Source organism: Melozone crissalis, unplaced genomic scaffold (genome assembly GCF_028551555.1).
Source record: "Melozone crissalis strain CALT ecotype California unplaced genomic scaffold, PUWL_Pcris_2 ptg000063l_1, whole genome shotgun sequence".
Lineage (NCBI taxonomy): Eukaryota > Metazoa > Chordata > Aves > Passeriformes > Passerellidae > Melozone > Melozone crissalis.
In genome coordinates, this window is record NW_026535841.1 from 12,975,936 (window position 1) to 13,002,222 (window position 26,287).

Sequence of the window (26,287 nt, forward strand, 5' to 3'; positions counted from 1 at the left end):
CCAAAGGGCTAGGAGCAACACATTTCTTTCTGTCCCTCATACTAAAATAAATTATATTCAAAGAAACACATTATAAAGTTCAGGCAGCTGAAGCTGGACTTCAAGGAACGTGACAGAATGGATTTCCCATGCAGTGAAGTCGCTAGCATGGCCTGAAGCTGAACAAAGCTTTGGTGGGATTTATAAAGTGCTGTTTTTTAGTGTTTTTTGCCTGTCTTTAGTAGTGTTTTTTTTCACACCAGCACCGGGGTTGTGAGTTAAAAAAAATTCTGAAGTAACAGACCAATTTTCAGTGGATGCTGGAGCCAGACAGACATTGCACAGTGCACACAAATAACGTTAAAAAACTACAAACAAATCGAACAAAAAAAAACCCCAAGCCCCAAAACCTAACCCAGTTATGGTAAAACGTTTCATCCTTAAAAACAAACACCCACCAAGCACCAAGAGCAAATCAGAAAGTAACATCTGCCTCCCGGTCCCCTGGCTTGTCCCAGCAAGGATGGATACTACGTAATACAAGCTCAGCAGCAATGGTTGAGAGCCTGAGCCTGCAGGCACTCAGTGCAAAACTCTCCTGCATTCAGCTCCATGGGAGTGATCCAGTTTTCACCAAAGCCAAAGGGAACTCCCTACAGGCTTCAGCCAACTTTGGATTAGCCCCATAGACTGACAGAGGGAGCAGGACCTTGCTTTACAGTCAGTTTTTCTATCCAGCCACAAAAGCCACCCCCTGAAATTCCTGGAGGGGTTTTCAACCGTCCCCCCACTCCACGCATGCATTTGACATCCATTACAGTTAATAGCAGTTACACATGCAGATCGATGGGAGAAAAGTCCCAGTCGAGAGGAGTTACTGGAAGTAAGAAAAGAAACCCAGTAGAAATGCTGAGAATTGCTAAGGATTCCCTCGAGTGAATCCCTGCTTTGCCGGCTGGCAGGCGTCCTGCAGGAAGCTCTATGGTGTGTGTTTGGGTGTGCAGGGTGTGTGACGTGGGGCGAGCCAGCGGCGCCGTTCTGCCACCTCCATATCCCAGCTGTTCTTTCTGCCACCTCCATCCATCCCAGGGAGCGTCCGAGCGCCGGCCGCCCTCACTTGGGCGCGGCAGCGTTGGTGAAATCGTCCTGTGCCGTGGCGGCGGCCGGCAGGGAATGGGAATGGTCTATCCTGAACTCCTCCTCCAGCCCCCCGGGCGCCTTGGCCGCGTCCCCCCGGGCTGCGGGCTGGCCACTGTCCGTGCCGCCCCCCTCCAGCCCCAGGATCTGTCTCTGCACCAGCTTGGAATAAAGGCCTCCTTCTTCCATCAGCTCCTTGTGCGAGCCCTGCTGCACCACGCGGCCCTTGTCCAGCACAATGATGTTGTGTGCCCTCTCCACAGTGCTCAGCCTGTGAGCTATGACAAGCACCGTGTGGTTCTGCAAGTCGCCGTAAATCGCCTGCTGAATCTGCGGGGAGAAAAGGCGTTAGTGCCCAGCCGCTGGGACAGCAGCAGCTTTGTGGGCTCTGGCCAGAGAGCTCTGCACAGGGGATGGGTTCTGCTCTGCTCCCTGCAGCACTGCCAGCACCAGCATGTCCAGCCCAAAGATCATCTCAGTCCAGCCAGGTGAGCTACGAGCACAGGTCTGGTCTTGCAAGATGGGGACTTGTTACAGCTGGGCCCCAAATTTGGAGGCCACGTGGTGCTGGCAGAGACTGCAGGAAGCCAATATCTGGTGAAAGCAGCTGCTGAGTAAAGCAGGATTTTTTCCTCAGTATATCAAGGTAAGGCAAGAGAAGGTTTTTTTCCAGTCAAGAGACAATAGCACTGACGTCTAAAGGCAGGCAGGTGGCCATCAGGCAAATGTCACATTGACACCCCTGGGTAGCCAAAACCAGCCCTGGGCTGGCATCAGGTACCACACCCGTGACTGAGGGCCTGTGAGGCAGCAAGCTGCTCCAAGGTCAGACACTTGTGCTGCCCCAGCAGGATTTGTCCTCTGGGATTGGAGGCACATCCTCAAATCCCAACCTTGAACAGCCTTTCCCCTGTGTAATTGCAAAACTTCCAGACAGATAAACCAGTTTATAGGATGCGCAAGGCTTTTCCTGCAAGTGTGACTTCCTTTGTGCCTTGGCTGGGATTTGAGCTCAGTCACTCCTACTCTCCTTGCTGCAGCACTATTTTATAGGCTCTTCCTCTGTATCCTGTCCTAAAAGGCTGCACAGAGTCTGTATGCCAATTAACACCTTCCACATTGAAAAAAAAAAATCAGCAAAGATCCCTACCTCATCAGGTTTGTCAGGCATTGGCTGCTGTAAGCATGGAAATATTTCCTTTTCAGAATAAAATGCCTGCTACGGAATTAGCACTTCACTCAACCCTCTGATGGCACATATCAAGAATAAGTTTGTCCACTGGCTGGAAACTGAGGCTGCAGTCTGTCCTCCAAGCCCTCTTTGTCCCAGGCAGCCAGGGCACCCTCCCAGCCCTCTCTGTCCCAAACACAGGGCACCAGAGCACTCACCGCGTGCTCGCTCTCCGCATCCAGCGCGCTCGTGGCCTCGTCCAGGATGAGGATGGGAGGGGCTCGGATCAGGGCCCTGGCAATGGCCACCCTCTGCTTCTGCCCCCCTGACAGCTGAGCTCCTTTTTCCCCTGCCTCTGTTGGGTCAAGGGAGAGAGGGAGGGGTCAGAATGGAATCCCAGAGCTGGCAGGGCGTGCAGCTGGCAGCCCCAGCAGCAGTGGGTGGTACCTGTGTGGTAGCCGTCCTGCAGCTCGGTGATGAAGTTGTGGGCGTTGGCCTTCTGGGCAGCCTGGACCACGGACTCGAAGGAGGCTGAGGCCAAGCCATAGGAAATATTGTCTGCAATGGAGCGGGCAAACAGCACGGGCTCCTGGCTCACCAGGGAGATCTGCAGGAGGCAAAGGGAGAGCAGGGCTCAGAGCAGAAGATGCACTGCATGATATCTCTGACCATTGATATTTGTTCCTGCTATAGATATAGATATGATATATAGATATTCCAAGATATAGAAATGTCATTAACTATGATAGAGAAGTGCTGAAGGTGAGCTTCCAGTGAGGATGCCAACATCAGTGTGCCCAGTTGGCACCTTCTGCTGGAAGGAAACCTGATGCAATGCTGGGATGTTGGCATCTGGGGTGGGCTTCACCCTCCTAAAGCCTGCTGTGATTTTGCTCCAGGTCTGTTATTCCCATCACTGTTTGCTTTTCCCAGAATGGAAAACCAGTTGCTGGGATAAGTCAAGCTGGAGAGATCCTCTCCCAGGCCCTTGCTGATTTTCCTTTCAAGCCCAGTAGTCACACTTGGGCCATGTGAATGAGCCCTCTGGCATCTTTTAATACCAAATGAGCAAGTTAGGGAGGTAACTGCTGCAATTCCAAATTGCTTAGCAACACTCCCCCTGTCCTGCCTAACAGCCATGGCTGTTCACTGCCACATCCAGCTGCTTTATCAAACCCTTGATATTGGAATAAATCAAACCTTTCAAACTAGTACTCAGAATTGTGCAGGAGAGAGCCAGGGAGACACGGTCATATTTTAATTCATTTCTCCCCATGCCCTGAACACCACACCAGGCTTTCTAAACTGAAAGATTTGCTTGGCCTTTGATTTTCACTCTGTACGGGCAGGGAATGTAAATTAGTCACAGTGACTTTGGCTTTCCAGCCTCTCTCTGATCAATTGTTTTCAGGTTTTCCTGCTGACTGCTGAGGCCATTTGCTCTGGGGGCAAACAAAGGAGGCAGTTACTTGCAGAGATGAAGGCTGATCTGTGCTGACACACAGATGAGAGCTGAGGGGCCCAGACCCCTCTCCTAGGCAAAGCACCAGCCCTTCTGGTGCTCCAGCTGCTGCCAGGATCCTGAGAGGTTTAACTCCCCATTAGCTGAGAATTACTCTAAGATCTTAAGGCAGAAATTGCTGGAGGAATACAAAACTCTTTTTCCAAACCCAATTTAGATGATAATTAATCCAACAGCCAAAAACATATTTCTACTGTGTTGGCCAAAAAATACCAAACAAAAGATGTTTTTTGTTCTGTTTTTGGAAGGCTTCCCCTTCCCCTTGAAACCACCCTCCATCCCCTTCTTCCCTTCCGCCCCCACAAATTATCCAAATTCATTTCTTGGGCCACTTCCAGCCTCCAGCTTTCTGGACATTTCTGCCAGATGAAACCCAAAGCAACGTGCAGCAGTGCCATGCATCCCCTCAGAGCCCTGCAGGTGGCAGGTGGGCCAAGCAGAGCTCAGGTATCCCCAGCAGAATACAGTATCAGTGGCTCGTACCACGGAGTGCAGGTACTTGTGATCGTACATGTTAATGGGACGCCCATCCAGCAGCACCTGCCCGTCCTGCAGCGGGTAGAAGTTCTCCAGGATGTTGACACAGGAGCTCTTCCCACTCCCTGAAGGGCCCACCAGCGCTGTCACTTTGCCAGGGTGCAGGGTGAAGGACACGTCCTGCAACAGGGATGGGAGAGCGTGCTCAGGTCCAGGCTTTTCTCAGCGTCCTGGGGCACTACACAAGAGAAGGAGCCAGAATCTGGCCAGAGTGCCCCTCTGCCTTGGTGATGTGCCACATCAGCCATTTCTCCTGGCTCTGAGGAAGCAAAAAGCCTCCAAATTGCTTCAGATTTGCCTGCTGATGTAGCAGGTCCTCTAAAAGGCAAACTGACCTCTTTGCCTCTTCCCCCTGTCTCATGATCCCAGCCCCTCTCCCACGGAAGCAGTCTGAGGCAGCTTGGCACGAAGCCCTGTACCATGCTGACATGTTTCATGCCTGAGCAGGGAACAAGGCTTTTATTAATAAATCTCATTCCTTGTAAGGAAGGCCGGCCCTAAACACCCGCTGCTCCTTTTAATCTGTTTTCCAGCAAGCACTGAGGCTGCCTGTACCCATCTCTGACAGGCAGCTGACCTCCCCATGGCTGGGCTTTGCTCCTGGCAGGAAGGAGCAGCAGCACGTGGTGCTGGCAGTGCCCACAGGGCTCACCTGGAGGACCTGGGTGGCAGAGCGAGTGCGGTAGGAGAAGCTGACGTTCCTGAACTCCACCTTGCCCTCCACGTGATCCGGGGCCAGGGAGCCGTCGTGCACCATGGTGGGCTGGCGGTCAATGAACTCAAAAACCTTCTCAGCAGCTCCCACGCCCTGCATGAGGCCGCTGTACACGGAGCCGATGGACTGCAAGGGAAGAGGCAGCGGTGAGACCCTGCCAGGAGATGGGGGAATCAGCCAGTGCCACTCCAAAGGGAATGGCTGAGGCATTCCCAAGTCTCCCATCGCCTGATGCTGGCTGCAGGCATCGGACACAGGGAAGGAAAACTCTCCCTCCTCTGTTGGGTGTGGAAGGGATACATGGACAGCCCAGGGGAAGGGTGTTTTTCAATATTAAACTCAGAGCTGCAGAACAGTTTGTACTGTAACTGGCCCTCCCACAGGAGGGGGAAACCCCCCTCAAACCGAACTGAATCCACACCAAAACCACAGCCTGGGAACCCCACCAGAGTCTGCAGTGATCTGAGCAGATGGTGAGAGCCAGGCAAGCTGCCTCCAGCTCTGCTCTGCCCCTGCACAGAGGCTGAAGCACCACCAAAACCACACTTGGCTGTGAGGAAACCTCGACTGGATCATTCCTGCCTGGATTAGCCAAGTTTATGCCTCTGCAAGGGGAAGGCAGCCCTGGGTGGGCTCTACCATCCCACCCACAATCTCATCTTGCTAATGTGCTGCCAATGCAGCAGCTTGCAGCCTATTCCTGGGAAAGGGAAAAAAAAAGTAATATAATTAAGTTTTTAATGAAGCCTGAAATTTAACAGGCAGCTTTGTAATCCCTTCATTCTTCAGGCCAGGAAATGTGCTTGGCAGGCAGCCAGGGCTCTGCCCTTCAGCAGGGCCAGCCTGACCGCTCTGCTCCCAGCTGCCTTTTTGGGGGACAAGCTGCTTCAGGAACACGAGGGTTGTGAGACCACAGCAGGGGAGGAATGGGGAGCAGAGGGGAGAATCTGCTACAGCACCAAAGAAATGAGTCATGGGAAAGTCAGCACTGGATCTATCCCTGGGACCTTCTGGGAGATAGAAGGGGTAGCCCAGAGCATGGGGAGGCCCTGGCACAGGATGCCCAGAGAAGCTTCCACACCCATGGAAGTGTCCAAGGCCGGGTTGGATGAGCCTTGGAGCAGCCTGGGAAGGTGTGGAAGGTGTCCCTGCCCAGGCAGGGAGCTGGAATGAGATGGGCTTTAAGGTGCCTTCCAACCCAACCCATTCTGGGATTCCCTGCTAAAACTGACTCACCTCCATGCAGTCCCCCAGGACAAACTCATAAATGATGAAGGATATCAGGTTTCCACTCGTCATTTGCCCAGAGATCACGAGGTGCCCTCCATAGTAAAGGATGCTGACCTGGACCACCAGCAGGGTCAGCTGAAAGCAAGAAAACACCCCAGAATCAGCAAGGACAAACTGATATTTTGGTGCATTTGTCATTATTCACACAACAGCCCAAACTTCATGTGCTGACATTTATTCTTTGAGCCCTGAGCTGAGGATCTCTGACAGAGCAGCTGACAGCCCTAGGAGCGAGCAGGGAAATGAGAAAAACAACTCAAGTACATGGGCTGATTTAAGGAGCTGGGCAGATATCTTTCAACAAAACAAGTCCCGAGGGACAGCAGCCAAGGAGGCAGAATTTATCTGAAATAACAGAGCATCTCATGAACTCTCTTGGACTGAGATCTTCAAGCATAATAATCTATGTTCAAATTATCCAAGGCATGCAGTCACCTCACCACTAAAATAAACTTTCCGCTATACGAGTGTGACACATTTTAATTTAGAACACAAAATCAAGCCAGGAATTAATGCAGAATATCTTCCTTGCCTGTACAAGTCCCTGAAGCATAACCCTAGCTGTCACCTGAAGTCTGTGGGGGGGTACCACCTACTCCAGAAAGGAGACAGATCAGCCCTGATGTGACAAAAATACCAGCCCCTTTTATTCAGCTGGTTTTGTTCCATGCTGCCCAGGTGCTCCAAAAAGCAGTGCCCTGTGGGACCAGAAGAGGTTGTAAATTCACACAGACAAAAATACAGGAGGAAAAAATGCCTCCTCTATAGCTCTGCCATGATCTGACCTTAAGCTCCTGCGTTCCCTCCAAGACCCTACCAGGGTTGAGCTGTATCCATTGCCTTCTTTCTACGTGAGCCCTGCAGGAGCGGTTTTTGAGGGCTTTTGCCTTCTCAGATTTGTCAGGATCAGTGTCAACCCAGCTCATGCTCCAGCTTCACCTGGGAGCCCAGAAAGCATGCGAATAATGCTCCCATTTTGTTTCCAGACTTGGGAAGCCATGAAGTCCCTCACAGTGCATGAAGGCACCGTAACTCACACACCCTTCACCAGCGACTGCCTCAATCCCTGAACGCGCAGAGACAAGGGCAGCCTCGCGTGAGGGTTTTGCCCTGGAGAAATCCCAAACCATCTGGTGTTAAACGATGAAAAAGCATTTTGCAGGGGGGGGGGAAATAATAAAAAAGCCCAAAGCCAGAGCCCAGCAGCCTCCCCCTGCCACCACCCACACACAGAAGATCTCCGTTGCTGAGCAGAAGCTCAACCAACGCCGCGGCTGTTCGCAGCCGGAGCCCTGGCACAGGCAGGCACTGCAGCACCACGCAGCCACGGGCTGCTCCACGACCTCCAGCTCCTGTCAATTATTGCCCCATCTGAAATGGAAGCAGGGAAAAGAGGCAGCTCCATGGAACGACACAACGCCGCCTTGGAGGGTATTTTTATCCATCCATTTTGATGGATAAAAATAACAAAAGATCGAGAGTCTGGGGATCACCGGCAGCAGAAAGCAGAGTTCCCTGGGAGCAGAGGAGAACCACGTGTGCTTTGGGATATGGAGAGACCCCCCTGCCCATCCCAGCCCCATGCATGGAGCCCCAGGGTCACCACCTACCCCACTGGACCAGACATAGTAGGTGTAAGCCATGGCCTCCCGCTTGTTGAGCTTGTACACCTGCTGCAGCTTCTGCCAGTACACGTTGGCCTCCGTCTCCTCGTTGGCGAAGCTGCGGACGGTCTTCATGGCCGAGATGGTCTCCTCAGCCGTGTTGTTGGCCTTGGCCAGAGCACTCTGCACATCCTTGGAGAGCTTCTGCAGGGAGCAGGGGGAGGCAGAGGGAGTTCAGTGGGTGCCAGGCTGCCCATGGCACATCTTCCCACTCGCCCCAGGCTCTGGGACCCCACCAGTGACTCCAAACAGAGAGGAGAGATGGCACAAGGACAGGCAGATGCATACAGGACATTCCACAGCCCAGCCACCTCTTCTATCAGACATGAGATGCTTCCACTCCTGAACAGGAAGCAAGGTAAGAGCCCAGGCTACACCTGTCTGCCCTCACAGGTTTAATGTCACCTTCCTGCCCCCACTGCTGGCAGCAAAACATTCCAGCACCACTCCCACTGGTTCCAAGGCCACCCACAAGCTCCTTGATGGCTTCACAAGGGGACCAGCCCAGCACTGTGGCAATGCCAGCTGCTCCTGCCTACCTGATAGTACTTCCCATAGACATCAGACACCAGCATGATGATGGGGAAGCCCATGAAGGTGACCAGGGAGAGCTTCCAGGAGAGGCTGAACATGAAGAAGATGACGCCCGTGGCCTTGACCACGTTGCGCAGGAAGATGTTGATGTTCTGGGAGACCAGGTCGCTCACGATGGTCGTGTCCGACGTCAGGCGGGAGATGACGTCCCCTGCAGCAACGAGGGGTCAGGAAAGGGGAGAGCAGGGACGTGTCACCACTGCAGGTCACTGCCTAACCGTGTCCCACATCCCATGCCAGGGGCCAGATGGAGCTGCCCATCCAACCAGCTGGGGGTCTGCGGGGTGGCGTGGGAGGGGGGCAACTCTCCACCGCTGCGGATGCAAAGCAAAACGGAGGAGCTCGGATTGCTGCATGCACGAGGAGCAGGAGGTGGCACCTGCAGGCACAAGCTACATCCCTGGGTCACCAAGGGTGGCTGTAGGACAGCAAAGGGGACTGTGGCAGCATCCTGTGCTGGAGGGCAGCCCACAGGCCACACACAGTCCACAGCCTGGAGCTGGCCCGAGGGACCTGAGGACATGGGACAGCTACTGAGGGATGAAGCTCTGGCGGTGCCTTTTGGTGGAGCTGAGTGTTACAGCCAGCAAACACCACACTGAGCTCCTGAATCCTTGGCCTGTGTTTGAGTCCAGCTGAATTCCCAAGCTTTAGTGCAAGTCCAGGGTTACCCATATCCCACTTCCAGTAACATCTCTGCTGCCCTCAGCTACCAAGGCACTGTGCAGTGACTGCTAAATACAGCAACAGCCTCAAAGCTAAAAATACCACTGAGACAAAATTAAATGTGTGCAAGTTACACCAGAGTGGCACACACGGCCTGGGACTGGGACAGGACTGAACTGGAAGCAGGGACAGCAACAAGCACACCCAGCAAACCTCACACATCCGAGGTGTCAGGGACAGGAGCAGAGCTGGAGAGCAGCCCACCAATAGGCACTGATGGGAGGAAGGAAATGGGAGCTTTGGGGATGGGACTTCTGGGTGCCAGGCTGATGGGTGGCAATGGGACATCCCCACGGTGGGAGGCAACAGAAAGGGAAGAACTTTCTGCCTCTATTTCTAACCACGAGCAGTGGGTGCCGCCTCTGGCTGCCCCCCAGTCTGCTGTATGACAGTAGAGCAAGCCACGGGGAAAAAATCTGGGATGGGATAGAGGGGTTAGAGCAAATCCAGGGGAGAGGGGAACCAACCTGTGCGATTCTCATCAAAAAAACTCATCTCCTGAGACACCAGGGACCTGAAGAGGCAGTTCCGAAGGCGGATGTTCAGGCGGGCAAAGATGAGCGTAAAAACGCCGCCCCGGATACCTGCGGCAAATGAGCTAATTGCAGATAAGAAACGTTATAGAGCCATGGACACGAAACCCTCTCAGCCACACCAACACCCCCACGCCTGGCCAAGGGCCTGGGCAGTGCTGACACCACTTATCACCAGCCCACACCTCTCCTGGGTGCCACCAGCACAGTGGTGGCTGGTCCTAACCATGGTAGGCACAAGTTTTGGGAAGGAACGCAGCACTGCTGGAACAGCACTGCCCAGGGAACCCATTCCCTGTGTCCATTCCTGCTCCCTCACCTCCAGCAGATGGACATGAAGGGCCACACAAAGGCCTCATGACTGCCAGCCACGGCCTCTCTGCTCAGAGAATTCACAGCACATCCCTGGGGCCTGGCAGCAAACCGGTGCAGTGGGTGCCTGTGCCCACCATCGCCACGAGCTCCTGTGGGAGAACCCCAAACTCCTTGCCAGGGCCAGATCCAGCCCCTGCATTACCTTCCAATGGCGAGCAGCGACATGACCAGCACTGCTGTGGAGAAGCGATCCATGCTCTTCTGCACCACGATGCCATCGATGGCCAGCCCCGTGTAATAGGGCAGGAAGGTCTCTCCTGCAGGACAAGCACAGGACATGGGGGTTCAGCCCCACTGCTTCCCAACTTTGACAGCCTGTGGACATCCCCACCCCAGAGATACTCGGCCATCACACAATGGGGACATTGCACTCCCAGAATATTTTATCCCCAATTGCATTTGGTGTTGCCCCATTGCATTTTTCACCCACCCCATGCAGCATGTGCCACCCAGCACCCCCAAAAAAGCAATCCTAGGGTGCTTCCATGCCCCATCACCGAGGCTCCTCCATCCCTCCTGGTGGGGATGGGAGCACACCACGGCCTGCCTGGTCCCTTCACTCACCCAGGGCGGCCACCAGGAGGAAGAAGGAGGCGATGCCCAGGAAGAAGGCATCTGGCTTGGTGTAGGACAGCAGTTTATGGATGGTGGGACCTGCTGCCTCCTCCCTCTTGTCCCTCGGGGTGCCCCCATCACAGCTCTCCTCCACCTCGGCGCGGGACTCGGAGCTGGGCCCCAGCGCCTCGCGGGACGAGGTGACGCAGGCCAGCAGCTGCCACAGCCCGAAGGTGGCCGCCAGCGCCACGTAGGTCCAGGCAAAGAGCCCCCAGAACCAGGGGTCCCTGATGGTCTTCCGCACCTCCGAGTAGAGCAGCAGCTTGACCATCATGTAGATGCCCATGAGGAGGCAGACGACAGCGATGAAGGTGCGCGAGGCCCGGAGGCGCCGGGGCCCGTAGGCCGTGTTGGTGGCCACGCCGATGGCGGCGCCCAGCAGCACGCAGCTGCGGTACAGGCAGCCCCCCCAGATGTCCAGCAGCGAGTTGAAGATGTTGAAGTGCCGCAGGTCCTGCAGGACGTTCCGGCCGCCCTGGCCGTGCGTGTAGAGCAGCGTGGTGACCACGACATCGGCCCCGCTGAGCGCCAGCGTGCTGGCCACCGCCTTCCAGGCCCGCATCGTCACCGTGGGGCTGGGGTCACTGACGTGGGGAGGGGCAGCCCTAACACAGCAAGGACGGGCTCATGGCGGCCTCTGCTGCGGGGTGAGAGAGGGGGACGAGGTTATTTACCTCAGAGAGGAGGCAGGGAAAGGAAAGGACATGGGGGGACAACCGTGCCAGCTCCCCACCAACCCATCCTGACCCCAGACACACTATCTGCACCTCCCTCCCCTCTCCTGCCGCACACGGTATTTCATTAGATGAGCAGCACAAAGGAAGACAAACTCTCCTCCAGATGCCTTCACCCATCCTGAATCCCAAAGCAGAAATCTGGCAATCCCGATGGGAATCTGGCTGTGGTGGCTGCCATCACATCCGTGCAGCCACATGTCCCGTGCTACGGAGCCGTGGAGGTGTTAAACTTGGACAGTCATGATCCCAGAGTCCCTGCCCACCTTTCCCAGGACAAAGCTGAAACCAAGCAGCCAAAACTGTAGGAACGCAGACAGGGGAGCAGCTCAGCTCTACAACGGATCCCGCCCATCAAAATAAGACTAAACCATATGTACCGCAGCTTGCCACACCTTACTGTCCCCAGCCCTCCTGGATATTAATTCGGGGTAGCACTGAACCCGCTGTGCAGCCAGCGCGCAGTTCAATGACACAACAAAAATCCCGAGAGGAAATTAAAAAGGGATTGGAATTCCAGGGCTGCGTCCCGCGGGACAGGAAGGCTCCGGGCGGGCGGGACGCTGCTCTCGCTGCCGCCCGGTCTGCGATGGCGGGCCAGGCTCCGAACGGAGCCGGCAAAGGGCGCAAAGCCCGACCTGCTCCGAGCCGCTCACCTGCGCCGGTGCCGTGCCCTGAGGAGCCACGCGTTGGCAAGAGGGAGGTGCCCGATCCCGAAATTTGTGCTGGCTCAGCAGCTGGTGACGGTGCACAGTGCAGGAGGCACCGCGCTAAGGGAGCCATGTGTCCGCCACACTCCGGCCTGCGCGACCGCAGCGCCCCAAAACCGAACCAAGGGACCAAGGGCAGCCCTGGCACCGGACAAGCTGTGCCCTTGGGCGAGAGCCGCTCGGTGGTCGGGTAAATGGGATAAAAAGCTAAAACGTGTAGGAAAACAGGGCAGAGGCTGCAATGTGGGGAAGCACGGGGATTTAAGGGGTGGGTGGGGAAGGAGGGATGGACGCAAAGCAGAGCAGCGGTGCCAGGGAGGAGCAGCACACGCTTCCCAGGGTGCTCGCTGCTGCCATCCGCTGCAAAGCTGCGCGGATCCGGCCCACGGAGGAGGAGAAGGAGGAGGAGGCGGCAGCCATCGCAGCTCCCCACCACCCGCAGCAGCGTCCCCAGCCCCGAGCTGGAGCCGCCCAAGGTCCCCACTCGCATCCCGCCTTCCCCGCGCAGGAGAACGTCCCGAGGCGGGGGAGACACCCGGGAAGGGCCGAGCCCGCCATAGCCCGGCCGGACCCCCACGCACGGCTCCCCCTCCCGAGCAGCTCAGCCCCGGCCCGCCCGGACGGCTCTTACCGGCGGCAGCTCGGGGATCGGCGGGATCAGCGCGCTCCGAGCGGCGGCGCGTCCCGGGAACAAGGTCGGTGCTGGGCGTGGCTCCGCCGTAGCCCCGCCCCCGCCCTCTCCTGCGGCGCGCGCCCGGCCCCGCCCACGGCCGGACCGAGCAGCGGCACCGGAGACCCCCCCCCGAACCCCGAATTTGGGGGTCCCCGGTGGCCCCGCTCCGCCCCGCCCCGGTAAAGCCCGCCCCGACGCGGCAAAGGCAGCCCCGGAGTTTTCCCCGCCTCAGGAGGTTTTTTTATCCTCCCCAAATACACAGGTTTTTAAAATTTTAAAATTATTTTATTGGTTATACCATGTCATTTCTGCAGTAGAGAGGGAAAATACAACACAGGAGTTGGCTCAAAAGCAACCGGGAAAAGAGCTCGAAATAATATTTTAAGTTAATCTTTAAACAGGGGCTCGGTGGGTTTAATTAACCCCTCAAGAGGGACTTGACAAGGGTTTAATTGACCCCTAACACAGAGGAATCCACTTTCAAGAAATCCCAGCTTGTAAATTATTTTCCCCTTCACCTCCCACTCCAACTCTTAAGGAATGAAAGGGCTCAGGCTCTTCCCTGGACAGTACCCATGCATCCAGGTGAGCTATACAGGTGACAGAGGGGCAGTGTCATTATCCCAAAATTTCCAGGTGTTCTTGGAGTGCTGGGCTTAAAAACACCCGTGACCCTCACTAGCACAGGCACAGATGTCAGGATTGCTGGGGTTTGCACCATTTCTGGAGAGAACAGAATGATAACGTTACAAAAGACAAATTCATTTTTCTCTGCCTAGATAACCAAAACCAAAAATACCACATTCTGTTGTTGATTTTATTTCTGCTAATAAGTGCTTAAAACAAACCATTAAAAACAAAAAAAAAATCTCTCACTTCAAGCCCTTCCCACATCCACCAGGAGCACAGTCAGACCTGGAGTGACTATTCCTGGCTCAGGCTCACAGCAGGGACACCTCTAAGCTGCAGGAAACATTGTCCGTGGCTAAGCCAGGTCTGGCTTCTGCTTCTCTTCCACCTGCACCCAGATCACTCCTGGGCTTTGCTCTGCACCCAGTCCCTCCCAAAGGGCAACTCCCAAGTCGAGGTGGAGCTTTTTGGCAGGACCGAGCCTCTCCCTGCCAGGACGGTGCCACCTCCCTCGCTCCGAGGGACGATCCAAGGGCAAACCCGCACCAGGAAGGGACTGAACAGACCCCCTTGTCTGAACCTTCCCCTTCCTCTCTCCCAGGACAGAGCAGGCACGTCTGCACCCTGCACTCCCACACAGCCAGGCCACAAACCCTGGGACAGTCGCTGCTGTCCCCGCGCCGCAGGACCCCGGCACGCCCAGGGTTAACTGGGCTTCTTCCCGCCGGTCACGCTCTGCTCAGGGGGCAGCACGGTCTCGATCTGGAACGACACAAACTGCCCCTTCTTCAGCTTCTTCAGGGAGCTGGCAGGGCTGCCCCCAAACACGTTGTCTTCCACCTTGAAGGCCAGAGAGGGCAGGCCCCGCGTTTTCCTTTTCACGCCCTTGCGCTCGCGCCTGCAGGCCGTGCTCATGTTGGAGATCACCTGCCAGGAGAACGGAGGGGTTGGGCTGCCAGGGGTCCCTCAGCAACCAGCTCAGCCCTGGCACAAGCTCAGTGAATCCCAGAACCTCAGAATCCTTAGGGTTGGAATCCTTAGCTCTGGAGATCATCCAGGCCAACCCCATGTCCAGGGAGGGTCACCTGGAGCAGGTGACACAGGAACATCCAGGTGGGTTTGGAATGTCTCCACAGAGGGACAATCCACGGCCTCCCTGGGCAGCTCCAGGGCTCTGCCACCTTAATGGAGAGAAGCTCTTCCTCATGTTGAGGTGGAACTTCTTGTGGTTTAGTTTATGGCCACTCCTCCTCATCCTGTCACTGGGCACCACTGAGAAGAGCCTGGCACAATGATCTGACACCCCTCAGAGAAATTTCTGTGGGTTGATGAGATCCTTCTCAGTCTACTCCAGACTGAGCAGGCCCAGCTCCCACGGTCTCTCCTCGTAAGAGAGGCTCAGAGTGAGTGAGAGCTGGCAGTGTCACAGCTGGATGCACCTGGGGCAAGGGAGGGACCCAGCAGGGACTTCCCAGCCTTGTTCTCACCACCCAAACCAGCAGGAGACCTTGCAACGTGAAACTGCAATTCCACTCAGAGCTGCCAGTCAGCAGAGGGCAGAAGGGGATCTAGAGCCCAGGGAAGCTTTCTCACCTCCTGTTAATTGCAGCCCCAATCCCTGCCTGGATGCAGGAGAGATCCCAACAGCAGAGGCTCCCTCAGGGACAGGACAGAGCTCTCAGTGCCCTGTGCCAGGATCTGCAGCTCCATTTCACAAAAGGGGAGCTGAGCTAGTGAACCTGAGCTGCCAAAGAGATCAGATCCTACATTTCCTGTTCCCAGGCCCTCCTCCCTCCTGTCCCATATTCCCTCTGTCGTTCCCTGGCAAGAACCACCACAGTCCAGGTGAGATCAGAGAGAACCACACAACCCTGAGTGTAAGAAATGACTGAGCAAACAAAGCACTTGAGCCTTGTCTGTGGTTTTTTGGCACACAGTTCACCAAGCACTTCACAGGGGACACTGAGGTAATTTTTCAAGTGAGGGAACCAAGGACTAGAGAGACAAAATGAGCTGCCCAAGGTCACCCAGCATGTCAGAGACTCAGGAGCTGCATGCTGACTTTGCTCTCCAAGCCCATCTCCCTGCCCACTGGGCCACTACTCCTCATGGGAGCCCAAACCTCTCATTTTGGAACAGGGCTACTTTAAACCTTTGCAGTTACACAGCATCTCCCTGAAGGCTTCCTGTCCCTGCCTAGGGAGGGACTCCCTTGGCTGATTTGGGATGTAGATTACAAGGCAGGGAGCTGGGCAGGCTGGGACACAGCTCTCATTAGCCTGATGGGGCAAGTCAGTCCCTTCTACTTCATCACCCACCTCTGAGCAGCCCCACCAGCAGCTCCCCTGTGCTGCTGGCCCAGAGGGTCCAGCTGTGCTCCTGCTGCCCTTGGCACACACTGAGGTGCCACCCCTCCTCTCAGGCCAGGCTTGGACTTAGCTGCAAAATGATTTCAAGGCACCACAAGACTTACAATCTCCTTCACCACGTTCTGCTGCTCCTGCACCGTGGCTGTGAACGGCGGGAGGCCGTCGGCCTTACCGGAGCCAGCCCCCTGCTCTTTAGAGTCCTTGACAAAATCCACCTGCAAGGCACAGACTGGGAGTTACTCTGCACCCACGGCAGTGACAGAGCTCCTGCAGGGCTCCCCTGGGCCGGGCAGTTACCTCTGAGGACAGGCACACGTATCTGTTGAACATGAGGAAGAAGGGGCTGTACTTGGTGGCCGAGTTGACCGCGGTGCGGAACTCGAAGAGGACGGGGTCCAGGTGTGCGTCCCACTCGCTGGGCTTCTCATTCACCACGCTGCAGATGGAGGCCCTGAGCACCTCAGCACTGTGCTCACCAGGGCTGGGGGGGTCTGTGGGCTCTGTGGGTGTGAGGAGCTGGGAGATGTTCCAGCGCTCGCACAGGTGCCGGCTGACCTGGGAGAACACGGAGATCACGGCGTGTCAGCCCCACAGCAGCCTCCAAGGCACTGCCCCCTGTGCCAGGACAGGCACTGTTTGCCCTGTGCCAGGAGAGGCACTGCCCCCTGTGCCAGGACAGGCACTGTTTGCCCTGTGCCAGTCTGAAAACGTTCCCCAGAAAAATTAGAGCCTGGGAAAATGTTTTGCAATGACAGCTCTCGTGCTTGAAGCTCTCCACAGCACTGGGAAGCTGGATTAATCCCAGGGTAGGGCTGGAATTTCGTGCACATGCTCTTTCCTTCTAAGCAGGGAATACTTGCACCACTGTATCTACAACCTCAAATCCCTGCCATGGTGAAAGCAGTGGCAAATCAGCTCCCACTCCCAACAGGGGCAGGGATACGGCAGGATCAGCGCCTTGCCCCCACTACACAGCACATCACAGCTCTGCCTGCAGGACCTGCTGAAGGTCACACTGTCCCAAAAAACCTGCTGGAGGTCACTCTGTCCCTAAAATCCTGCTGAAGGTCACACTGTCCCTAAAATCCTGCTGAAGGTCACACCGTCCCTAAAAACCTGCTGGAGGTCACACTGTCCCTAAAAACCTGCTGGAGGTCACTCTGCTTCCCCCTGAACCAGCCCACAGCACACCTACCTCCTCGCAGAAGTCCCAGCTCTGACTGGTGTAAATGTTCTTGGAGGCGCCAAACCTGGGCAGGAAGAGGACACACAGCTGGTTTTACTCCATCAGCTGAGGCAGAGCCCAAGGAGTTCCATCTTTATGGGTGCAAATGGAAAGGAAGGGGACAGGACCCTCCAGTGGAGCTGGTGCTATTGAGGCTGCTGTGACCTCCCCAAGAGCAGAGAGGTTTGCTGGTCCCTCTGCTCCAAACCAGCCACGCCCGTTTGCTTTGGAATGATGAGGCAGCAGCAGAAATGAGAGCAGCTTCTTGCTCTGAATTCAAATCTCCACTGGCCCCACGTTGTTTTCCACAAGGACAATGTCACATGGTGACACAAACACTTTCTAGGAGAAATCTGGGAATGGCTTTAAAGCTTCTGCAGAGAACTGGGACAGAGCTCCCCTGGCCTCGGGCTACTCAGAGAAACATTTCTGCCTCTTTCTTCTCTGCCCATAACAGGAGGATAGCAGGCTCTTCCCAAGGACTTTGTAAAGAGCCACTGCATGAAGAAGAGAGAGTTCCTGATCTCACAGGAAAACATGCTGAGGACACCAGGTATTTCTGCAACTGCAGAGGTGTAAAGTAACCAACAGCAGAGGAGCCCACCTGTAAAAAATAGTAGCCAGGGCTTTAGCCACCGAGAAAGGATCTTTCTTCTGCAGAGGAGCAGCCTCCACCCACTTGGTGAAGTAGTCAGTCACAAGCAGGACGTGTGTGTTGCTCTGGCTTGTCTCTGGAAAAGGCCCTGCATAAACAGCCATCAAAAAAAAATCAATATGATGCCCTCATATCCCCCAAATGGGCAAAGTGAAAAACCCAGTTGCTGCAGAAGTGACCACGACTCTCTTCTGCAATGTCCTTTGGCCAGAACATTTTTGGTGACCTTGGTCAGCAAAAATACACCCATGGGAGCCTCAGTTCTGGGGAAGAGAGCCCGCCCACAGCTCTCACGGTGTGTGCAGAGGGAGCCCAGCCAAGCCCAGGGATCGGGTTGCAGCCTGGGCGGCTGCTGTGGCCTCCTTGGCACCTCCTCAGAGGCAGCGGCAGCTCTCCCTCGGTGCGTGTGGCAGCAGGTCTGCCACGCTCCCGGCCGGAGGGAGGAGCCCCGAGAGCCACTTGAGACATTCACACTCACTCACCGTGGATGTCTAATCCCAGCACTTCCCAGGGGGATTCCACCCTGACGGGCCGGGCTTTCCGCGTCACGCTCTTGTTGTGCTCCGCGTTCTGGCACGTTTCACACATCTTGATCTGGAGAGAAAAAAGAGGGATCAAAGGACTTGGGAACGTGCTGATGGATCCTGTCAGACTCAGACTGCACCGTGAGACACACAGCAGGGCTCAGCACTTTCCCTTCTCCCAAGAAAATAACGAGGTGCAGGAAAAAAAGAGGGCGAAACACAACAGGCTGACGCATCTCACCTTTCTCAAGGCTCACCTGACAGCTTTCTCTGACACAATAACCAAATTTCTCAACGTTGCCTACAGCTAAGCTATTTCTCACCCAGTTTCCAGGCGAATTTTTATTGTATTTTGACCTCCTAGTGCTGGTTAGAGAAATCCTCAGCCCTAGGACGCTGGAAGAGCTCAGACCATGCAATGCAAGCACACTCCTTAAACCACAGTGCTGCAGAGTCCTGCTGCAGGGAGCTGCCAGCAATGAAACAGGCGAGGCAAAGCAGCTGAGCAGACACCGAGATCCTCCTCTTGCCATAGTTTAGGGAATTGGGCAGCTCTGGAAAGAATCCAAACTGCCCAAAGGTGGACTCAGCAACTTGTCTGAAACAACCCCACACTGCCATGCTGACCAAAACTGCACGAGGAGGCTGAGGAGGCTTCCTGACACTCAGGGGAAGACATCCAGGCTGCCCAGCTGCCTGGGGACGCTGCAAGGTTCACCTGCAGAGAGCTCGGTGTGTGGTTTCCCAGCACATGCCCAGGCAATGACATCACCCCTGCACCAGCGCTCCTGTGGCTGCTGCCTCGGGCCTGCTGCCAGCACCGGTGTCACGGACACGGTCACTGCTCTCCACTCACCCAGTCCACAACATCCTTCACGATGCCCAGCCAGTAGTACCGGCTCTGGATGCGGTGCACGGTCTTTTTCTGGCCCAGGTGGTTCCCGATTTCGGTGAAATGGCTTTCCAGGAACACCTGGCGCCTCCGCTCGGGGTCCACGATCACCTCGCGCTTCTCCTCCTTCTTGGGTCCCACGTAGTAGAGGCAGCCGCCTGCGGGTGCCAGAGGTTTGGCTGTAACACCGCCCTCCCAGAGCCGCCAGAAAAGGCTCATTTTGTACAGTGGGGAACCCAGCTGGGACACGGCTCCTGCTGCGCTGCCTGGGCAGCTCCTGCTGCCCCTGGAAACTGGAAACACCCCCACGCACGGAGCTTTTCTGCACCCAGGACTGTGTGAAATCCTCCGTTACCACAAAGGCACCGCGGTCCCCACGGGGCAGCCGTGGAGCGCCGGTGCTGACGCGAGCCCGCTCGGTGCCCGTGAGGCGGTGCCGGGCCCGGGGAGCGGCGGCCGCGATGGCGCTGCCCAGAAACCCCATCCCCTCTCCACGCCGAGCCTCCGGCACATCCATCCATCCCCCCGGTGTGCGGGGCCGGCACCGCCCGCTTCCCCCCGGGGCAGCCCGAGAGCCCCGCGCCACCCCCGGTCCCCACCGTCCACGACGAACTTCTGGGCGTAGCGCTTGAGGTTCTTCCTCTTGATGGAGCAGAAGCTGGGCGGGAAGCAGCCCTCGGCCAGCAGCCTGTAGATGTCCTCGAACTTGCTGCCGTGGCCGCAGGGCTCGGCCGCCACCACCACCTCCCGCTCGGCCTCGGGCAGCGCCGCGTCCATGGCCGGGCCGGGCCGGGCCGGGCCGGGGCCGCGCTCAGCCCGCCGCGCGCGCCCCCGGAGCGCGCCCCCGCCGCCCGCGCGCGCCCCCGCCGGGGCAGCTTAGGGAGCGTCTGCAAAGAACCTTCGGCGGCCGCTGCCGCTCCGAGCGGGCCCGGCCCGGCCCCGGGGCAGCGGCCGCGCTGCGGGACAGGGCCGCGGTGGCGTCACGGAGATGACAAAAACACCGAGCGTAAAACTGGGGAGAACGGGCGTTTCCGCCGCTTTCCGTTTTCGCCGCGGTTGGGAATTTGCCGATGCGCCCTCCCGCGGACGGAAGCGGAGCCCTTTGAGGGCAGGACCGAGACGCGTTCTCCGGCAGGAAACATGTCCGCGGGCCGGCCGTTCCGCGGGTGCGCCTGTTTCTTCACCGACAACATCTTCGTGGGGCGGTTTGGGCTCCACGTGCGGTACCGGGACGAGGCGCAGCTCCGCCGGGACCACGGCCGGGTAGCGCGGGGGCCGGGCGGGCCGGGGGCAGCGGGCCGGGCCGGCGGCCGCGGCGGTGACGGGCCCGTGTGTTGCAGGCGCTGCGGGAGCGCGGCTGCCGGAGCGAGGAGCAGTTCCAGGAGGTGCTGAGGGAGGTGAGCGGCGGGAGCCCCTCACGGCCACCGGGGACTCGGGACACCGGGATGGGCTGGGTGCGGAGGGACATTGAAACTCATCCTGGCCGTGGCAGGGACACTTCCCACTGTCCCAAGGCTGCTCCAGCCTGGCCTTGGGAATGGGACAGCCACAGCTGCTCTGGGCACCCTGTGCCGCGACCTCACCTCCCTCTCAGGGAGGAATTTCTCCCCAAAATGCCTGTCCTCTGTCAGTGTGAAGCCATTTCCTGTGTCCTGTGACTCCAGCCCTTGGAAATCGTCTCTCTCCATGGTTTTTTGTCGGCCCCTGCAGGGCCACCCTAAGCTCACCCCAAAGCTCCTCCTGCCCAGGTGAGCACCCCAGCCCTGCCAGCCTTTGCTGCCTGCAGAGCTGCTCCGTCCCTCTGCCCATCCCGGTCCCTCCTGGGTCGGGCTGGGGCATCTCCCGGGGCCGGGGAGGGGATGGGGAGCCCCGGACCCCTCAGGGATCCCCTCAGCCCCGGGGGTTCCCCACACCGGGGCTCGGTCCCCTCGGGAGTTCGGGCCCTGCTGGAGCCCCTCGACTCCTGCACCGCGTCCCGATCCAGCCCGGGGCCGGGCGGAGTCCCCAGGGAAGAATTCCCCGCGGGCGCCTTCAGCGCGGAGTTTATTCAGCCGCCACCCTGCGATTAAATCCTGTCAGTCAACACATCCCAGCCGCTCCCTCCCTGGATTTACCCCGCTGCCTCCCAGTGCCCTCCTTTGTCTTTCCTCGTCCCTTTCTGTGCTAATCGTTTTTAAAGGCAGCCCCGAGATGGGTTCCTGCAGAAATTCACCCTTTATCACGGAATTTCTGCTTCTTTCCAGGCCAGGGACAGGGATCAGTCCCTCACTAGCTCCAATGTCACCTGACACCAAGGGGACAGACAGGTTCTTTAAAGAATTCTTGGCAGAATGATGATGGCTGTAAATCATACTGTAATTAAAGCTTTATTAACTGGATAATTATGATTCATACAGCAGAGAATTTATGAGTAGAACAGCACAGGATTTCCTCAGGCAGAATCAATGGAGCACAACAAGCAATGTGATCCAGAATTTATAAAACAAGATCCTAATTTATAATCTACAATCACCTCGGTCCTAAGCACTTTTTAATCACCTGGGCTCTTTGCAGATCTGCTCAGACCTGCATACAAAGTTTATGTATCAATATAAACATCATAGAGGAGACTTAGAAATTACACAAACCAATAGGAGTCATTCAATGCTGGCAGGAAGCAGATGACAGTGGCTGTCCCTGGCTGGGGAGGGCACAGCTCTCCCTGTCCAGCAGCAATTCCAGTCCAAATTTCCCACTTCAAACTCAGTTCTGATTTTTTAGGCAGTGCTGGGTTACAGATCCCTGCCCTGTGACCTTGGGGCTGGGAGGGAGAGAAAGAGGAAGGGAGCTGAGAAATCTTTTGGATTTGTCTGCTTGGATCCCAAGACCTTCAGGGACTGAGGGAAAGGGAATGAGCACAGGAGCTGCTTGGGGAATGGCTGCTCACTCTCTCCTCGGTGAGGACTGCTACAAATGAATCTGGTGAGGGGGAAATGAACGGGAGGAGCTGCCTGGATCAGCTGTTTGCTCTGGAAGGGCAGCTCAGCCTGTCTGCACCACACTTAGCAGTAATCCCTCCATGACAGCACTTGTCTCACTCCCAGCAAATGTCTTTATTTTGGACAATGCCTCTATTGCCAGAACAAAAACCAGATTCTGGAGGTGTCAGAATGCCTGAAAGGGCTGAGAGCTCACAGCTCCACTTGGCACTTCCACAGAAAAGTCCTCAGTCACTTTTTCAGCCAAACACTCTTGTGTCCCAGAGGTGCCCCCAAACACAAATAACTGGATTGAAACAAGGAGCAGATTCCTGGAGCTGTTTCCCTCAGCCCTGCTGATGTCTGACAGTGTGCTCTGTTGTTCACTTGCAGATTGAGGCAGAAGTGCAGAGGAGGAAACAGCTACCCCAGCAGTCAGTGGAACGCAGAGCCATCATCTCCAAGTGCTACAAACCAAAACACCCAGAGGTGTACACGCTGCAGGTACACAGGAGGTTTGGAATCCCTTTTGCACCCAGAAAAAAAATCACCTGAGAGTTTTATTTTTGCAGTTTGTTTCCCCCTCTCCTCGGGACTGCACAGTGCTAAAGCTGCACTGAATTAAAACACAGGTGTAGCATACAAAAACTGGATTTAACACTTTAAAAACAGCACAGTGTGGTCTCCAGGCAAGGTTCCTGGTGTTCCAGCCAGGAAAGGCTCTTTCCTGTCATGTCTGTGATAAATCTGGCCAGTCACTCCTAAAAAAGCCACGAACCAAAGCAAGCAGCAGCTGCCCTGCCCCAGCAGGTAAAGCAGCAGAGCCAATTCTGCATTTCCTGCTGTGGAATCACACAGGTGTGCTCAGCCCTGCTCCCCAGGGACTGGGCATTTCCCTGGGAGCCATTTCCCTCTGATCGTGTTTCTGTGTGATTTTCCCATCCTTCCCTTGACACCAGGACTCCTTCCTGGCCCCAGAGTTTCTGGAAATCGAGAGGTTCTGCACATCTCCAGGTGCTGATCTCCAGGGCCTCCTGAGCTACCTCGAGTCCTTCTCAGGTAAAGAAACAACCTCTGATCTCAGAGCTCCCTGGTGAGAGCTGTTCCCCGTGTGGAGCAGCTCTGCTGTGGCACAGCTGAGGCTCACAGGCTGTTCCTCCTGCCTCAGGAGGGGCTCTGGAGAGGCAGCAGCTCTGGATCTGAGCCTGTTTTCTGCTTTCCATCCTGCTGATGTCTCACCAGGGGCTCCAGCTGCAGCAGGGCTGGGGTTTTGCTTGTTCCACACCTCACCAGGAGCCCAGGGAGCTTGGCTTTCCTCCCTGGGTGCTTTCCCATTGCAGACAGTTCCTGTGGGTTAGTCTGGGCTGAAACAGCTTCAGCCTGGATTTCAGTCTTTGAAAAGGAGAGCTGGGTTTCCAGCTTCCCTGGAGGCAGCAGTGAAGCTCCCTGCCTACCAGAAAAGCTGCCAAGATGCACAGGGGGAGAGGCAGAGCTGCCTCCTTCCCTCAAGGCAAAGGGCAGCAATGTCTGTGTGCAGAGCTCCTGCATTTATCCAGGGCACCAGGTCCAGACAGAACCTTCTGCTGTGGAAATGAGGGACCAGCATGAAAAACAACAAATGCATCCAGGGCTGACCCAGGGAATGGTCCCAGCACAGGGGGAGGCTGTGGGTGCTGTGCTGTCCCTGCCAGCAGGAGCACTGGGAACGTCCCCAGCACGTCTGTCCCTCTGTCCCTGTGCTGACAGACAAGAGGATCTATCGGCTCCCAGTGTTCACAGAGCAGTTCTGCCAGGCCCTGCTGGATGAGCTGGAGAACTTTGAGCAGTCAGACATGCCTAAGGGCAGGCCCAACACCATGAACAACTACGGGGTAGGACTCATCCCCTGTGCTTCTCTTCCTCCAAATTTCAATCAAGGAGAGTTTTTAAAGAACACTCACCTTTTAATCTTATTACTCTGTGTTCCCCCCATCCCTCTCCACCTTGATCCTCCTTCCTTTCCCCTTTGCTCCAAAGCCCTGGAGCTGGGGCAGGAGGAGGGCAGAGCTCTGAGGGGCTGCTGAGCTGAGCTGCTCCCCGCGCTGTCCTGGCGCAGGTTCTGCTCGGCGAGCTGGGCATGGACGAGCGGCTCCTGACGCCGCTGCGGGAGCGGCTGCGGCCGCTGACGGCGCTGCTGTACCCGGAGCTGGGCGGGGCCTGCCTGGACAGCCACCGAGCCTTCGCCGTCAAGTACGCCCTGCACCAGGACCTGGACCTCAGCTCCCACTACGACAACGCCGAGGTCACCTTGAACGTTTCCCTGGGAAAAGAATTCACAGAGGGAAATTTGTACTTTGGGGAGTTCAACGAGGTACTGAGCACGTCCCACCCACCTCTCCCTCCTCATCCCTCAGCTGCCAGGCATCCACTGTGTCCTACAAAACAATTCTTCACTTCTGACAGTCACACTTGCTCTGTCCCTTCCCCATGGCTTGGCTATACAGGAGCCTCTTTTGTAGCAATATTCCCACATCCAATATCAATATTCAGTATTTTAAAGAGAGGGCTGATGCAGCTTTGCAGTAAAAACTGGAGACAAACCATCCCCTCTCTCCACATCTGAAACTGTGAGCAGGGAGGTGCTGAGGGAGAGATTTATTTCAGATGTGACTTCAAGCTTCATCTCTAGCACCTGTTTTTAGGGCAAGAGAGGGGTAGAAGCTCTCACACAGCAGTGAAAAGTGGGGGGGGTTGCTTGAATCTCTCTCAATTCCCTCTGAACTTGGCACTGGGAATGAGGCTTTGCCCTCTCCGTGGTGCTGCCTGGGTGCTGTGGGTAAGAGGTGACAAATTTCAACCATTGAGGGCTTTGCTGGTGTGACACAAATCCCCCTGCCCTTGCAGGACCCCAGCCCGGTGCCCCGGTACATCGAGGTGGAGCACGTGTGGGGCCGGGGGCTGCTGCACCGAGGGGGGCAGATGCACGGGGCGCTGCCCATCGCCTCGGGGCAGCGCTGGAACCTCATCGTGTGGATGAGATCATCGGCCGTGCGCAACCGCCTCTGCCCCATGTGCCGCAGGAAACCCGAGCTGGTGCCGGCCGAGGGCTTCGGGGACGGCTTCACCGAGGGGGAGGAGCAGCCCGAGACTGTCAGTGTGTGTGCCCTGGGCTAGCGGGGGGGATTCCCCTCACCGAGCTGCCCAAAGCTCCTCCGTGACCTCCCAGGCTGCACAAGGAGCAGCTCTGACCTCGGGAAGGGGTGCAAAGCCAGCCCTGCCAGGATTCCAGCTGGAACTCGGCTCCTGAGGGCTCGGGCTGGGACTGGGAGACTCTGCAAGCACAGAAACCCCAGCTCTGATTCCCTGCAGGAGCTCTCTCAATATCTCCAAGTGCTCCAGGAAAGCAGCCAAAGCTCCCTGGCCTCTCTGCCAACAGCAGCACCCCGAGCCCGCTGGAAATGGGGCAGAACGGGACAATAAACCAGTTCTGGGCTGTTCTTAGGGCTCCTGTCCTCTGCTGCTGAGCGGGCCGGGAGGATCTGCTCAGGAATGAGACCCAGGTGGTTCATAGTGAGCTGCTGGGAATTGCCATCACTGGGTATTTGTGTAACCCAGGCTCAGAACAATCCCCAGGAGCAGCACTGATCCCCCAGGGGGGCTGAGGGATCTCCCAACGCTCCTTGGGAGCACAAACTTCCCTTTCAAAGGTTTGGTGAACCTTATTAAGCAGAGGCAGAGCTCTGGGAGCTACCTGCAGCACAGCAGAACTTCCCAGAGGAGGATGAGATGTACATTTAACTTTGCTTTGGTTACATGAGCCAGTGAAAATATAAAATAACTCTGCCAAGCTGGGTGCAGCAGCAGACAAGGCCTGGGGCTGCTGAATTTGGCACCAAGATCCCCCAGAACTGATGGATTGGAAGGGTTGAGGCTTTCCCCTCCTTCCTTCCAGCTGGCTGAAAGCTCGTGACTCTTCCATCTCCTAAACAAACTAAAACCAGCCAAATATCGTCTGATTTCTGTGTGGAAAATTAACTCGATACTCGATAGATGCTGCTGAATTTGAGGGGCTTTTCCATGG

General features: G+C 56.4%; 2 protein-coding genes across 3 annotated transcripts; one reads left to right on the forward strand and one right to left on the reverse strand.

Annotated features, from left to right (window-relative positions):
* Positions 1 to 954: 954 nt before the first annotated feature.
* On the reverse strand, positions 955 to 13,010 carry ABCB9 (ATP binding cassette subfamily B member 9). 2 transcript variants are annotated; one of them, XM_054288969.1, is made up of 12 exons: positions 12,934 to 13,010; positions 10,808 to 11,498; positions 10,386 to 10,500; positions 9,803 to 9,933; positions 8,555 to 8,760; positions 7,962 to 8,159; positions 6,298 to 6,426; positions 4,999 to 5,187; positions 4,293 to 4,466; positions 2,735 to 2,894; positions 2,506 to 2,642; positions 955 to 1,446 (listed from the first exon to the last, which is right to left on the reverse strand). In XM_054288969.1, the coding sequence occupies exons 2-12, from the start codon at positions 11,418 to 11,420 to the stop codon at positions 1,093 to 1,095; spliced, it is 2,406 nt and encodes an 801-aa protein (XP_054144944.1). In that variant the 5' UTR covers positions 11,421 to 11,498; positions 12,934 to 13,010; the 3' UTR covers positions 955 to 1,092. The 2 variants fall into 2 exon arrangements, with proteins under 2 accessions (XP_054144944.1, XP_054144945.1); XM_054288970.1 differs by having other exon boundaries at positions 10,808 to 11,495; positions 12,934 to 12,994.
* Positions 13,011 to 20,268: 7,258 nt separating this feature from the next.
* On the forward strand, positions 20,269 to 26,097 carry OGFOD2 (2-oxoglutarate and iron dependent oxygenase domain containing 2). Its single transcript, XM_054288674.1, has 7 exons — positions 20,269 to 20,533; positions 20,611 to 20,667; positions 22,621 to 22,731; positions 23,187 to 23,286; positions 23,974 to 24,098; positions 24,323 to 24,577; positions 25,111 to 26,097. The coding sequence occupies exons 1-7, from the start codon at positions 20,411 to 20,413 to the stop codon at positions 25,378 to 25,380; spliced, it is 1,041 nt and encodes a 346-aa protein (XP_054144649.1). The 5' UTR covers positions 20,269 to 20,410; the 3' UTR covers positions 25,381 to 26,097.
* The last annotated feature ends 190 nt before the right edge of the window (positions 26,098 to 26,287 follow it).

Coding starts and splice junctions, on each gene's coding strand:
- ABCB9 (XM_054288969.1), bottom strand. CDS start 11,420: ATGCGGGCCTGGAAGGCGGTGGCCAGCACGCTGGCGCTCAGCGGGGCC. Junction 5,188..6,297: donor TCCTGGGGGACTGCATGGAG/GTGAGTCAGTTT, acceptor CTTCCCTTGCAG/TCCATCGGCTCCGTGTACAG. Junction 2,643..2,734: donor GCAGGACGGCTACCACACAG/GTACCACCCACT, acceptor TTGACCCAACAG/AGGCAGGGGAAAAAGGAGCT.
- OGFOD2 (XM_054288674.1), top strand. CDS start 20,411: ATGTCCGCGGGCCGGCCGTTCCGCGGGTGCGCCTGTTTCTTCACCGAC. Junction 20,534..20,610: donor TCCGCCGGGACCACGGCCGG/GTAGCGCGGGGG, acceptor CGTGTGTTGCAG/GCGCTGCGGGAGCGCGGCTG. Junction 23,287..23,973: donor CTACCTCGAGTCCTTCTCAG/GTAAAGAAACAA, acceptor CTGTGCTGACAG/ACAAGAGGATCTATCGGCTC.